Source organism: Callithrix jacchus, chromosome 10, assembly GCF_049354715.1.
Source record: "Callithrix jacchus isolate 240 chromosome 10, calJac240_pri, whole genome shotgun sequence".
Classification (NCBI taxonomy): domain Eukaryota; kingdom Metazoa; phylum Chordata; class Mammalia; order Primates; family Cebidae; genus Callithrix; species Callithrix jacchus.
Genome location: NC_133511.1, coordinates 9666293 through 9681313, shown reverse-complemented (window position 1 = coordinate 9681313; position 15021 = coordinate 9666293). Strand labels below are relative to the sequence as shown.

At 43.3% G+C, this 15021-nt stretch overlaps 1 protein-coding gene across 22 annotated transcripts in view; it reads right to left on the bottom strand.

The window, feature by feature from the left end:
• LOC108593711 (uncharacterized) overlaps positions 1–10827 on the bottom strand; it is a 33163-nt gene extending 22336 nt beyond the window's left edge. For 9 of the 22 annotated variants that reach the window (XR_013523015.1, XR_008474961.2, XR_013523016.1 and 6 more), the window contains exons 1-2: positions 10754–10827; positions 2345–2428 (exon numbers count right to left, since the gene is read on the bottom strand). Coding sequence is in view for 4 of the 22 variants with exons in the window: in XM_078339401.1 (XP_078195527.1) it covers positions 2345–2375 (31 nt within the window). In the remaining 18 variants the exon portion in view is untranslated. The other 13 variants (XR_013523026.1, XR_013523017.1, XR_013523023.1 and 10 more) reach the window with 6 other exon arrangements.
• Between the last annotated feature and the right edge of the window lie 4194 nt (positions 10828–15021).

Here is a 15021-nt window from a genome sequence, read left to right as displayed (position 1 = left end):
AAGTCTGTTTACCCCACATCACTTTGTCTCTACTCTAAATGTTGACTCATGTAAACTTTGTGCTGGATGGTCCATTCAGGGGGAGATCAAAGGGGAATTACCCATTAATAGTTTTTACTCTGGGCCGGGAACCTAAAGCTTTTTATCTTTCGTAGAACCACTCTTTTAATCATGTTAATTATCCACAAACATGTTGACTTAGAACCTCTGTAATGAAATTTATACTGAATAAATGTGAGGATGGACAGGGGGTCTTGATGGATTGGTTGCATTTTACCCTCTGACAACAGCTGATGACCATCCCTAGCCCACTTGAATCACTGAACTAGGTGTGAGAGTACATTTATTCATCCGTTGTTGAGTCAGGGTCTACAGGACAGATCTCTGCAGGTGGTGATAGACATTTCAGGTGGTGACCTCAAAGTGACCAAGGTCACAGGCGGTGACCCCAAAGTGACCAAGGTCACAGGTGGTGCACCGTATGAGGATTGAACTCACAACCTTCATATTATGAGACAGATGTTGATCACCACCTGTAAAGGTCTGTCTTACAGACCCTGACTCAAGGACGGATTATTTATCAAGGCACTCTCACACCTATTTCAGTAATTCCAGTGGGTTAGGGATGGTCATTGACTGCTTTCAGAGCATGAAATGCAGCCAATTGACCAAGACCCCCTGTCCATCCTCTCATTTATTCATCCGTCATTGAGTCAGGGCCTGCAGAACAGACCTCTGCAGGTGTATCAGTGTCTCAGGTGGTGACCCTGATGTGATTGAGGTCACAACCTGGCACCAAGTAGCTGGCTGATCACCCTGAGAAATGGTGCCATATTGAGAGCTCAGTGTTGGTCTCTGCTGCTGGAAATTGGGCGCTCAGTGGTGGCTGTAGCCAGGACAGCCGTGGCGAGTGGAAGTCTGTTTTGCTGAGCCCATGCATAACCTCCACCCCTGCCACCATGGCCACATTTTTCATGTGCCTATTGGGTGATGACAGGGTTGGCTAAAGAAAGAGGCTGAGTGGTGTCCACAGAATGAGTCATCCTATCCACTTGATTATTAAAATCCTCCACTGCTGAGGTCACCGAACATTCACAGGAGACACAGTTTCACAGTTTTTTTTTTTAGCACTCAGAGTGGTCCATCCACAAACCTTTTCCCCAAATGTCTTTGTCCCCAATTTTTCAATCATGTTTCTTCCAATTCCCTGACCATTCAGCCAAACCATTGGCTACAGACCAAGAATTTGTATATAATCACACATCTGGACATTTTTCCTTCCAAGCAAAGCACACAACCAGGTGCACTGCTCGAAGTCCTGCCCGCTGGGAAGCTTTCCCTTCACTGCTGTCCTGCAGGGAGATCTTAGAAAGGCACTGTAGTGCTGTAAGCTATCCACTCCAGGTGGAGGCTGCCTATTGTGCAGAGCCATCTGTAAATCCGGCCCTAGTCTTCACTTCCTTTATCAAAGGAAGTGTTCTTAGGGGACACATAGGGAAACTAAGCGTTCTTAGGGAACTCCCCATGAGGTCATCATTGCAGGTAGGGGAAAAGAAGGCAGGGTGGCAAAGTGGAGACCATGGGCACTTGAACCACTTCCTCATGTAACTGACTTGTGCCCTCAGGACCTGCTCTAGCCCAATCACATATATACCACTTCCATTTCATTCGATGATGGAATGCTGCTGCTGTGCGTGACCCACGGTATGGCCAGATGGGTTAGAAAGTACCCAGTTCATGATAGGCAGTTCATGTCGCATGATGACTTAATGACCCATATTCAAACGTTCAGTTTTCACCAAAACCCAGTAACAGGCTGAGAGCTGTCTCTCAAAAGAAGAGTAGTTACCTGTGGAAGATGGCAGGGCCTTGCTCCAAAATCCTCGAGGCCTCTGCTGTGATTCATATGTGGGGGCCAGTCAAAGGCTTCAAAGAGCATCCCTATCTGCTACTGACATCTCAAACACATTGGATCTGCTGGGTCATATGACCCGAGTGGCAAAACACTTGCACAGCAGCCTGGACCTGTGGCAGAGCCTTCTCCTGTTCTGGACCCCACTCAAAACCAGCAGCCTTTGGGTCATTTGATAAATGGGCCAGAGTAACATTCCAGACGAGGAATGTTTTGCCTCCAGAATCCAAAAAGACCTGCTAGGTGTTGTCCCTCTTTCTTGGTTGTAGACAAGGTCAAATGCACAACTTATCCTTCACCTTAGAAGGATATAAAGATATATATAAAGATATAGGCCCTACACTGCTGGACCTCTAGAAATTTTACTGAGGTAGAAAGTCTCTGAATTTTAGTTGGATTTATTTCCCATCCTGTGGCATGCAAATGTCTTACCAATAAGTCCAATGTGTTTGCTGCTTCTCATCCACTGGATCCAATCAGCATAATGTCATCAATGTAATGGGCCAGCGTGATATTCTGTGGAAAAGAAAGGTGATCAAGGTCTCTGTGAACAAATTATGACACAAAGCTGGAGAGTTGATATACCTCTGAGATATGACAGAGAAAGTGTATTGCTGGTCTTGCCAGATGAAGGCAAATTGCTTCTGGTTGGCCTTAAGGACAGGAATGGAGCAAAAGGCATTTCCCAAATCAGTGACTGCATACCAGGTACCAGGAGATGTGTTACTCTGTTCAAGCAATGAGACCACATCGGGTGTAGAAGCTGCAATTGGAGTCTCTACTAGGTTAAGCTTACGATAATCCGCTGCCATTCTCCAAGACCCATGTCTTCTGCACAGGCCAGATGAGAGAGTTGAACGAGGACGTGGTGGGAATCGGAATCACTTCCCATACATCTTGCAAGTCCTTTATGGTGGCGCTAATCTCTGCACTTCCTCCAGGGATGTGATATTGTTTTTGATTTACTATTTTTCTAGGTAGAGGCAACTCTAATCACTTCCATTTGGTTTTTCCACCATAATGGCCCTCACCCGACCAGTCATGGAGCCAATGTGGAGTTCTGCCAGTTGCTAAGTATGTCTATGCCAATTATGCATTGTGGCACTGGGGAAGTGACAACAGGATGAGTCTAGGGCCCACTGAACTCACTGTAAGTTGGGCCTCAGTTAAAACAACATTAATTATCTGACCTCCAAAGCCCATACTTTAACTGGCGGACAACAATGACGTTTTGGGTCCCCTGGAATCAACATCAGCTCAGAGCCAGGTTCCATTAGTACCCCAAAAGTCTGATCACCCCTTTCCCTAGTACATAGTTACTCTGGCAAAAGGCTGGAGGTCTCCTTGGGGAAGGATGGGAGAAAGATTAACAGCACAAACTGTTGGTAGTGTAGTGTGGTCCTTTCTCAAGGGAACTGGCCTCTCCTTCATTTAAAGGGTTCTGGGTCTGTAAACTGTCTCAAGTCTGAAATTGATTGAAGGGCCATGATTCTCTTTTTTAATAATTCAAATTAGTCTTGTCCACTTGACCTGGAAGTTTTCTGCTTTACAAATCAAGTAGGAGTGTAGCAGGCTTCCTATCAATTGCGCTTCTAGGAACATTGTGATTCATTAGCCAATGCCTGAGCTCTACTTGATTCAGACTATTCTGATTGCTGCTTTGCCTCTGCTGTGCATTACGGTAACTATGCCTACCTTGCTTTTGATGGTTGAGTGCTGCCACTTGGCCACTGCCACCTTGAGATCCAATTATTCTCATTGCATTTACATTTTCTAATTGAGTGACTGTGGTTCCCACTGTAAGATCTGGCAGACAGAGAAGAGCAATCACAACGCTCTTCAAGGATATAGGTTTTTCCCCTGATAAATCTATTTTGCAAAGTATTAGTGAGGGGTATGTCTTCTGGACCCTCCCAGCTGGAATGAGTAGGTCTAAAGTGACTAATTCACTCTAGCATTCCAACCTCCCTAAGCCTTTGGATCGCTTCCTCTACATTCAAACCCAGGGAGATCAGGCATTTCCAGCTTGCTCACAGTGGGCCATCTTTTAATTTGTATTTCAGCTAACAAAACAAATAAACTATTAGAACCTTTTTAAACTCCCCAAGCTGCAGCATTAAATGAAGGATCCCTGCTTAGTGGACCCATATCAGTGAGTTCAGGCTGATCCAACTCTGTGTTCCTTCCACCATTATCCCATAACCTTAATGTTCATTCCCTTGCCTATTCTCCAGATTTCTGCTTATATCAATTAGAAACTCCAGCAGTTCTTTTGGAATGTAGTGCACCTTCTCATAGGTCCTACTCTGAGCCTCATCTCTAGGGGACTTCTGGGACTTGAGTCTAGTTATAGGTCTAGAAGCACAAAGGGGTGTCGGGGTTGGGTCCTGAGAAGAACCCGCATTATCTTGTCTCGTCACTGTCTGAGGCCATGACGGCTGGCTCAGTCAGTGCAGGGTTCATCTCCTCAGACAAAGGTGGAGAGGCTGATGGTCATGGTGGTGGGGGAGGGGATGTTGCCACCACTGGGGGTGGGGAGGCTGTTTCCTCTGGCAAAAATGACTCCTCAGAGTTTACAGGCTCAGTGTCCCCAGCGTCATGAAGGCCCTCCTACACATCCCCACTCCAAGTTGCAGGACCTTATTCTTTTCCAATCAATGCTCTCACTTTAACAATAGACACCTGGAGAGACTGAGCATGCACCTTTCCTTGCAGGTCAGCCATTCTCATCATAAGAGCTTGTGCCTGATTTTCTGCAATTTTGGCCCTTTGTCTACAGGAGATAAGGCTTGGAGCAATCTTAGAAGGCTTGAGGCTCAGTGTGTTTCTGGAGTCAGGATTTAGAATCCTTGAGCTCATCTTCCTTCATCAATTCGTCCGATGAGCAACTCATCAGCTTCATTATATTCCCTGATTCTTCACATGTGGTCAAAGGTATTACGTACAGAGTCACTAAACTCCTTGCTTCTCATGAGTGATGAATCAGGAGTGTCGAATGCATTTATTCTGCATAACTCTCTAAACAGTTCACTCAAAGGACCATCAGTTTTCTCCATACTATTAGAAGTAGAGTCCTTAGCATTTTTGGGTCTAATCATTTTAAGCAGCCAACTCCAGAAACCCCAAAACCAACTAAAGAAATCCATCTTTAAAATTCTCTTCCTCTAGAACTGCTCCTGGTACCAAAATCTGTATTAGTCAGGGTTCTCTAGAGGGACAGAACTAAGAGGATAGATGTATATATGAAGGGCCGTTTATTAAGGAGTATTGACTCACACGATCACAAGGTGAAGTCCCACAATAGGCCACGTGCAAGCTGAGGAGCAGAAAACCAGTCTGAGTCCCAAAACCTCAAAAGCAGGAAAGCCGACAGTGCAGCCTGAGTCTGTGGCCGAAGGCCTGATAGCCCATGGCAACCCACTGGTATAAGTCCAAGAGTCCAAAAGCTGAATAACTTGGAGTCTGATATTTGAAGGCAGGAAGCATCCAGTGTGGAAGAAAGATAAAGGCGGGATGACTCAGCGAGTCAAATGCTTCCAACTTCTGGCTGCTTTATTCTAGCCATGTTAGCAGCTGATTAGATGGTGACCACCCAGGTGGGGAGTGGGTCAGCCTCTCCCAGTCCACTAACTCAATTGTCAGTCTCCTTTGGCAACACCCTTACAGACAGACACAAGAACAATACTGTGCATCCTTCAATCCAATCAGGTTGACACTCAATATCAACCATCACAAAATCCATCTCTTATCATAGCTTTCAAATGCAATTCAGCAACCCACTTATCTTACCAGCACTGTGAATTGAAACTTGTTTGTTTATCATCCCAACTTTATCAGGTCCATTGTCTGTCTTTTGGTTTATTGAAAGTAACAGTTGGGCCGGGTGCGGTGGCTCACACCTATAATCCCAGCATTTTGGGAGGCCGAGGCGGGTGGATCACAAGGTCAAGAGATCGAGACCATCCTGGTCAACATGGTGAAACCCCGTCTCTACGAAAAATACAAAAAATTAGCTGGGCATGGTGGCGCGTGCCTGTAATCCCAGCTACTCGGGAGGCTGAGGCAGGAGAATTGCCTGAACCCAGGAGGCGGAGGTTGCGGTGAGCCGAGATCGCACCATTGCACTCCAGCCTGGGTAACAAGAGCGAAACTCCGTCTCAAAAAAAGAAAGTAACAGTTATAACAAATGCTCTACTTTCACTACTATATAACGCGGACCAACATTTTTTTCAGGCTTTTAGAACAATACCCTTCCTGTCTAATTTCCATTCCTAAAGCTGATGGCACATATTTTGGGATTGGTTATGGCAGCACCCCACTTCCAACATATTCAGCTTTGCCACCATAATGCTCTGTAACAAACAACCACAGAATCTCGGAGGCAGGCAGCAATAAGCATTAGTTTCTGCCTTATGCGGGCTGCTGGCTGGGCGTCAGCTGGGCTTAGCTCCTGACCTTGAGTCGGGTCCAGGCCTGCTCTCTGTGTGGCTGTTCTGTAACCCTGGCTGCACGAGCTTTTCTCACTGCAGACAATCACTGCAAAGAGAACAAGCCCGACCACATTAGCACATTCCAAGCGCTTGTTTGCGTCAGGTTGCGCTCATCACTCACGTATTTCTATTCTGTGTTTGTTGATGCTTTGTCATCTTGGGGCCTTGCTGACCCTGGAGGGACCACCTCTCCCAGGGTTAGCTAATTCCTAGAGATAGCAGACTACTGGCCTGAGAATGCGCTTTTCCTATGCAGACCTGCCTCACACCCTCCCCACCACCTCCTTCGATGAACTCTTAGCTTCCGGGCCTGTACTCCGGGACTGAATACTGGACAACTGTAGCAGAGAGTCCACTGAAATTATTCTAAGTGGCCAATTCTAAACCTGCTCGCCCTGCCTCGCCCGTTATTTTCCCCACAGAAACCGCAGTAAAGATCTTCTCCCTGCTCCCTCTGCCCCTGGCTGAGCCTGGTGCTTCCCCCTGTGACCCCACAGTATGGCTTGGCATGCCCTTTTGTCTTGGTGTCTGTGAGTGTAACAAACTATCTTTCCAGTGGTACTGTCTCCTTATCTATCGGCTTTTTGCCATATCTAAATAATAAAACCTACATTAAAAAATATTTGTCCACTATTAACCCTTAGGCTAGTGTAAGTCACTTAATTAATCCCAAAATCAAGGTGTTGGGAATAACTCCCTGCTTGCCAACCTGGTGACAGTAAAGGCATATGTCTATTAGAAGGGAGAAGGATTAGGACACTTCCCCGGAGTGGCAAGAGTGTGGATATAGAATTCTGTCAGAGGGGAGTGAAGAATTGAGACTAATAATTCAATCTGTAACCACTGTTAGATCAAAAGTCATATGATGCTGGATTAAAAAATGAGATATATAATATGATGTCAAATATGTAAAATAGAATCTCTGTAGAGAAAAAAGTCTTGAAGGAAAGGCCTTAAAATGTTAATAAGGCATATCTTTGGGTGCAGACACTGCGGATGATTAAAATTACTCCTTCTTCTATTTTATAAATTGTCTTTCATGAGAATATATTTATTTTATAATTTAAAAATATACTGTATTAGCTAGAAGTTGAGTCTTCTAAGTATTAAGCTAAAATTGCTTGACTATCTTCTGCTTGGGATCAGTATTGGTCTTAAAAACAGAGCCAGGAGGATTTGCCTGATTCCGCCTGGGAGAACAGAAAGGTTTCCATGGCAGGGAAGAGTGTCTGACAGGGGTTGTCCTCTTTTGTTCTTTGCCATTTAAAGTTTGGTTCACAGCTCACCAGCATTGGCGTCACCTGGTAGCTTGTTAGAAATGCACACTCTCAGTTCTCAGGCCAGAGCTATAGAATCAGAATCTGCATTTTAAGAGGATTCTCCAGGTGGTTTGCATGCACATCGGTTTGAGATGCACTGAATTTATTCCGTACTGTTTATTTTAGTCTCATTTAAAGTAAATGAATTTTTGCTTCATGATTCAAAATGGCTGGTAGAAATGGTTGTGAAATAGGCTAACAGATGGGCTGGCTTAACGACCTAGTACTAACAATTTTCATGAAGCAAAAGTGAATTATTCAGTCTATAATGTTTATTGATGGACAGTCTGATGTGGGCCCCTGTTCCAGGTAGAATAGCGTTTCCCTAAAAAATTGTAACAGAGCTGTAATTCTGGAAGGTATTAGTAGGACATTAATGGGTCCCACTATATTAGTTTCTTATGGCTGCTGTCATAAATTATAACAAACTTGGTGGCTTAATACAACACAAATTTATTATCTTATAGTGCTGGAGATAAAAATCTGAAAGGGGTCTCAATGGGTTAAAATCAAAGTGTCAGCCATGCTGCATTCCTTCTGGTGGTTGGAGGGGAGAATGTGTCTCTTTTCCAGTTCTGCAGCTTCCCACATTTCTCAGCAGTGAATGGTCACGTGCTTCTCATGCTACATTGCTGACACTGTCTTCTGCCTTCCAGTTCTAGTTTTCAGGACCTTTGTGATTATCTTGGGTTCACACAGACAATCCAGGATAACGTCACTATTTTAAGATCAGCTGATTAGCAACCTTAATTCCATTTGCTACTGTACTTCCCCTTTGCCTTGTAAAATTCCAGGGATTACAAAATGGACAGCTTAGGAGACCATTATTCTGCCTACCACATCCATGAAATGGAAATTTTGTGGTCACATAAATCTGCAAGAAAGATTTCTTTCTTTTGAGCTCTGCAATATACACCAGTATAGTTAAGGCTCTGAGAATTTTTGGAGTAAAGAAGGCCCTTTAAGTTTGCTCAACCCAGGACCTCTTCGTTTGCACATTTCATGAAACAGAGCCAGAGAAATATAGGGAAATTCAGAGAAAATTAAGAACGGTTTTCTGCCCTAAAGGAATTGAAGACAGCTTTTTATTTTCTCAATCATCGATTGCCAATGAATACAGAAGTCATTAGTGCTGAGGGAATGCAGGGCAGGAGAGGGAGTGAGAACATGTGTAGAAATCAGAAGCCCTAGTTACCAGGCTTCTGTTCCATACAAGGCAATGATGAGAACAGCAGTAGCTGTGGGAGTCTGTGCCGATTTCCCTCTCGCCATCGACATATTGTGGCATTATGAATCATTAAAAAAATCTGCCCGGGTCATTTTCTCAATCTCTGTGACTCTGTATCTCATATGTAAAGTTGAGTTAACATGATCTCTTTCATCCAGTACCATTAGGGCTTTTAATTAATGTTCAAGTGCTCTTTGGCATTGACAGGCAGAAAGAGTTATTACATTTTGGCGCCAAAGATTATGATGGTAATGAGAACTTGCTCACTGACATCTCGCTCCATGTGCAACTTTTTCCCTAAATCACCCATGGCCACATACACTATTATCCCTACAGCCAGAACAGCTTCTTTCATCTTTTAGATATCTTATGTTGACACCGAGAAATACAAACCAGAGAAAGCTGAGTCTTATTTAAAAAATTCCCAGAAGGCATTGGTTTTATGTGGTGAGCATAATGATTGCTGACAATAAAAAAGCCTTGAAAGGTCTCACTTGTTCTAAGATTATTCATGCAGCAATTATGCTATTGATGTCAATTTGTTTTTATGATAATATATTATAAACTATTCTGAACCCACTCAACAAAGCATAGTATAATGCTTGCAATCTTCCCCACGACCTTTCTTGCTAGGATACCTATTCAATTCCTTGTTTAGAAAAAGCCAAGGAATATAGGCATTATAAAAACAGATGAAGTGTAGATTATTTGAAATCTAAAAATGAATTGGAACTTGTAATTTTGAAGTGAATAATCACAAAAGAAAGAACAGAAATCACAAAATAGCTGGGTATTCTGACTTACATTCTAGATGACGTTATGTATCTTAGTACAAATACTGTCCAAATGAGCCCCCCTAAATTGTATGTGTGACATGAAGGGAGGGGAACTTGTATTTATTTTGTTGTTTCCCAAGAGGAAAGCGCTGTCTCAACTTAAATTTTGGACGTCTTAAATTTGTTCATCTTGAATTTGGCTTTGGATTGCTATAGGTTTTCAGGTAACTATTCATATTTCAACTGATGATTATTATTTTGCTTCTTAAGGTTCTTGTTTTTGTAGAGTAGGTAGCATATTAATGTATTGCACTTTAAAACACAGTTATTAAGGCTGCTTTGCCTGGGTAAGTGTCTATGTAAACATGTTTGAAATACTTCTTAAAGGAAGATGTACTCCCTCATCTTAAGGAGGTTAAATCTCACTCTTGCTTCACTGTTTCAAGTTTTATTATGATCTTAAATTGAGGTTATATTCACATGGACACGGCAAAAATTTACCACTGACATATCTATTTGATGCTGTCAGCCATGTTCACAGCCAGTCTGCAAAATCCATTAGTGATTATGTAAAAGGTGCTTTTAATCCTCAGCAGCAGGGTTTTTTCCTTATTTATTTTCGTTTTGCCTTGTAGATATAATCTGAGCAAATAATTTGAAGATGGGTGAATCGAAGTTTGACTGAAGCTGATGAGTATAAGCACATTGCTTAATATTCTTATCTTTTTTGGAAGCTGCATTACAAAAATATATCATTTCTGTAAAATAAAATGTAAAAATAGGCATAGAAGTCAGGGCAAAGGCATATGACTAGAGAGAAGTAAAATGAAGCCAAATGTGAGATGACACCCAAAAGGCAGCCTGTTCTGTAACATACATAAGCACTCATTCAGCCTAAACAGTGTGCACAGTCATGTCCCAGTGGGCCACACTCTTTAGTTCCAGGTTTTCAGTAGCCCATGAAATGAGGGACTCTATTGTTCTCTAAATTGAGCTGTTCAAAGAACAAAATTTTAAAATCCACTTACCTCTGTTGGTTTCAGAAAGGAGGGGAGTGGTGTGGCTGATGATCTGAAAACATCAGATGATACAGCATAGTCCTATTTTTAGCTCTGACCATGGGACTTTAAAACAACATCCAATGTGCTTTGTGAGAGATGCCACAACCAGTCACGACTGCTGGCACTGCGGAAAGCTGAAAGCTACGGCAAAGGGAATTCCTGTTGAGAGCGAAGACCTGGGGGACAGGCCTCATGCAGTCACTGGTGGCTGGTGGGTTCGCTCCTGTGATACAAGAGTTTTGTGGGTGCTTCTACATCTGAAGCAGCGACATCTGTTGAAGCCCGTGTTTTCCATCATCAGTGACTATGGGTGAAAGTGGCTCTTGATTTTGAATGCTTGCTTGTCTGGGTGCCTTGGAAATGTGCAATCTTGTACTGGCCCTTTCAGTGACTGGCTTTGTGGTCCTGAGATAATTGCTTTCCATTTCTTCATCTATTTCCTCTCAATACAATGTGAATTAGATGCCTTCAAAGCCCCTTCCAGGACCAAAACTTTAAGCAGGGTACTTAAATACCCTGCAAACCTCACACGTGTAAACATGGGATTCTGTTTTTTAACCCCTCTGTAGTTGAACTCAAATAGCCCCTATTTTAAGGATGGTGAGAGGAAAAAAAGAAATACAATCAAGTAAACAAACAACAAACAAATTAATTTTGTCACTTTGATTTTCTTCTGGTTTAGGGTTTAGCCTTTTGGTGTAATTACCCAGAACTTAAATTTTGTTGATTCAAAAATCAGGTTGTCAGAGGTGTTCTTTTCTCTCAAGGGCTCCTCTGACTCTTTGCCCCACTCTCCTGGTTGTTCCCCTCCTCCTTTTGGTGCTACTTTACTGTTGATGAAACAGGAGAGTTCCCTGATTCCCCTAGCAGGACATGCAACAGGGGTGTGGCTTGTCTGTTTGGCCACCGTGCATGCTCCAACTCCTTACAGGAGGGGGAGCATGCAGATGGGTGGGTACAGGAGTCAGAGCGAGCACCCCTGGGCCGAGGCCCCGGGCAGCATCCACGAGGGCTATCCTGCAGCTTCCAAAGCCCAAGTGGGTGTGTGTTACAGTGCACTCTTTTAGCCTTGCTGTCTGTGGATGGCACATGGGTTAACCAGCTCAGGGCCCTCTTGGTACCTAGGTCCTTGTCTGGTATGCAGGAAGGATCAGGTCATACACAAACTGGAAGGATGAATGCGGGGATTTTGTTGAGTGGTGGAGGCAGCTCTCAGCAGGATGAATGGGGAGCTGGAAGGCGGATGAAGAAGATGATCTTCCCTGGAGTTTGGTCATGCAGTGTCCCATCTCCTCTTTGTTCCCAGCTGATCTCCTCTCCACATTCAGATGCTCCTTTTCTTCTTTCTGCTTCACTGTTCTTCCATTCTTCTGCTCTTCTGTTCATCTGCTTGTGGAGCCTGGGGTTTGGGGTTTATATGGGTACAGGGTGGGTGGGGGATGGTGGGCTAAAAGGCAACTTTTGGTCACAAAAACAGAAATGTCTGTTCTCATTTAAGGCTGTGGGTTTCCAGGCTTGAAGGTGGGGTCTTTGCTGAGGAACCATCCTCTTCTATGCAGTATTTCCCTGTCTCCTGTCTGTGCCACTTATGATGGCTTCTGGGTCCAAGTGGAAGCTTATATAGTAGCTTGGAAGGAGTGGTGAGCTGTCCTGCATTCGCCTCTGCTTGAGTATCTCATTCTCCTGGTCGTTTTCTGCTTGTATTGCCAGTCTCTGCTCATCCTTCTGACCTGCACCAGCTTCTGCTGCTGATCCCCTTAGGTGTAGCCATACTGTCTGATCTTCAGGTCCTTGCATTCTGGGCCCTCCTCATTCTGTCACTTTCTTGGCTTTCTGTCCCCCCACCGCTTGCAGGAACTGCTGGATAGGAGCTGACTGTGAAGCCAGGAACACTAAGGCTCTCTACTTAAGTATGCTATACTTTCATTTCTGCTTCCCTGAATCTATTCTATGATGGCTATGGCACACAGCAAGCTCGTTTTCCATGACTCTTTTTTTCTTAGTTTAAAACATACTCTTCTGTCCTCAGATCCTCAAACCTACTGAGGGGTTTACATTTTTCACTAAGTGTCTCAGTTCTGGGGGTTGGATACTCACCTCTGTCTGCCTCTGTTTCCTGCCTCCCTGATGTCTGGGAGGAATGTTTTATCTTGTTTAGTGGGATATAATATCCATATTATATCACATATCCTGTCTTTTGATATCTTACACTAAACATTCTATACTCAAATCCTCTACGGCTTAGCTCTTTGAAATCTGTAAAAGCATTTTTTCTCCTTTTGATGAAATTTGGCTCTTGCAAATGAGAAATAAAAGATCTGGCTTTTTGTCTTTGAAATATGCATCATTAGCTAATTTAAGAAGTTAGAAGCTTGAGTAGGGCGCAATGGCTCGTGCCTGTAATCTGAGCACTTTGGGAGGCTGAAGCGGGTGGATCACTTGAGGTCAGGAGTTCGATACCAGTCTGGCCAACATAGCAAAATTCTATTGCTACAAAAATACAAAAATTAGCCAGATGTGGTGGTATGCACCTGTAGATCCAGCTACCTGGGAGGCTGAGGCAGGAGAATCACTTGAACCTGGGAGGCGGAGGTTGCAGTGATCAAAGATTGTGCCATTGCACTTAAGCCTGGGTGATAGAGCGAGACGCTGTCTCAACAACAACAACAAAAGAAGCTGAATATTCACTATCTCTTCCCTGCTTCTATGCCAGAGATTCTAGGACTTCTAGGGCTGGAGAAATAATGGCTAGCAAGAATGAACAAAAATATAAAGATATAGAAAACCTCAACGATATCGTTAACCAACAGGCTCTAACTTAACTTTCATAGAACACTCCACCCAACCACAGTAAATACACTTTCTATGCAAGGGCCCATAGGTCCCATAGAACAGGTACAAAGATAGATCATACTCTGTATTATAGAACAAGCCTTGACAAATTTAAAATAATTGAAATCATACAAAGTATGTTCTATGGCCACAACAGAATGAAAACTCAGTAACAGAAAAAAATAACAGGCGAGACTTCAAGTACTTGGAAGCTAGCACACTTCCACATGACCCAGAAGTACTGTGGACTGAGTGTCGGTGAGCCCCCTTCCCCGATTTGTATATTGAAGCCTCATCACCAACGTGACTGTGTTTGGAGATGGGGCCTTTGGGAGGTAAGTAGGTCATAAGGGTGGAGAAGAGACAGCAGAGAGCTTGTGCTTTGCTTTCTGCTCTCCAGCATGGGAGAATACCACAAGAAGGCTGCCATCTGCAAACCAGAAGGTGGCCCTCACCAGACGTGGGGTCTGCCAGCACCTTGAACTTGGACTTCTAGCTTCCAGAATTCTAAGAGTTAAATGTTTCTTCTTTAAGTCACATGGTCTACAGTACAATTGTTATTGCAGCCCAAATTGACTAAGACAATAGATCAAAGAGAAAGTGTTAAGATGAATATATTTTAAAAAATACATAGAACTTGTAAATCTATGAAAATGACTGAGGTGAGTCTCAATCATTTTAGGAGGTTTATTGCCAAAATTAAGAATGTATGCTCAGGATACAGGACTGTGCCTTTCTCCAAAGATGATTTTGAAGGCTTTGATATTTAAAGGGGAAAGAACAGACATGGGGGAAAGAGAAGGAAACTGTTTGAAAGGTGTGGATAGATAAAAGACAAATGGTTAAATTTTTTGAGTCTTTGCTCAGCCTTTCATGGAGTACACAACTTACATGTAACAGGGGAGTAGATGAATAGTCACAAATAGACACTTATCCTTCGTCTGGCCCAGAGAATCTGCATATTTACATAAGGTAATGTAAACAATAGGGCAAAGGAAGCAATCAGATACATATTTGTTTCAGGTGAGCAGAGGGATGACTTTTAGTTCTGCCCTTTGTCCTGCACCTGTGAAAACAAGTTATCAATTTACATTGCCAGGGTGAAATCCAGCAGAACTGTTTTAGGGTAAAGATCTTGGGGCCCACAAGGAATTTCCTTGCAGGCAAAGGGTGGGGAGGTATGTAGCTTTTCATCTTTGTAGCTATTCTATTCAGGGACCAATTGGGAAGCAGATTTCTGTGACCCAGTTCCCAGCTTGCCTTTTCCCTTTGGCTTAGTGAGTTTGGGGTCCTGAGATTTATTTTCTTTTTAAAAACTGAATGAAAATAAAATACAACATATCAGAATATGTGGGACACAGCTAAAACAATGAATGGTAAATTTATAGCAATAATGAACACAT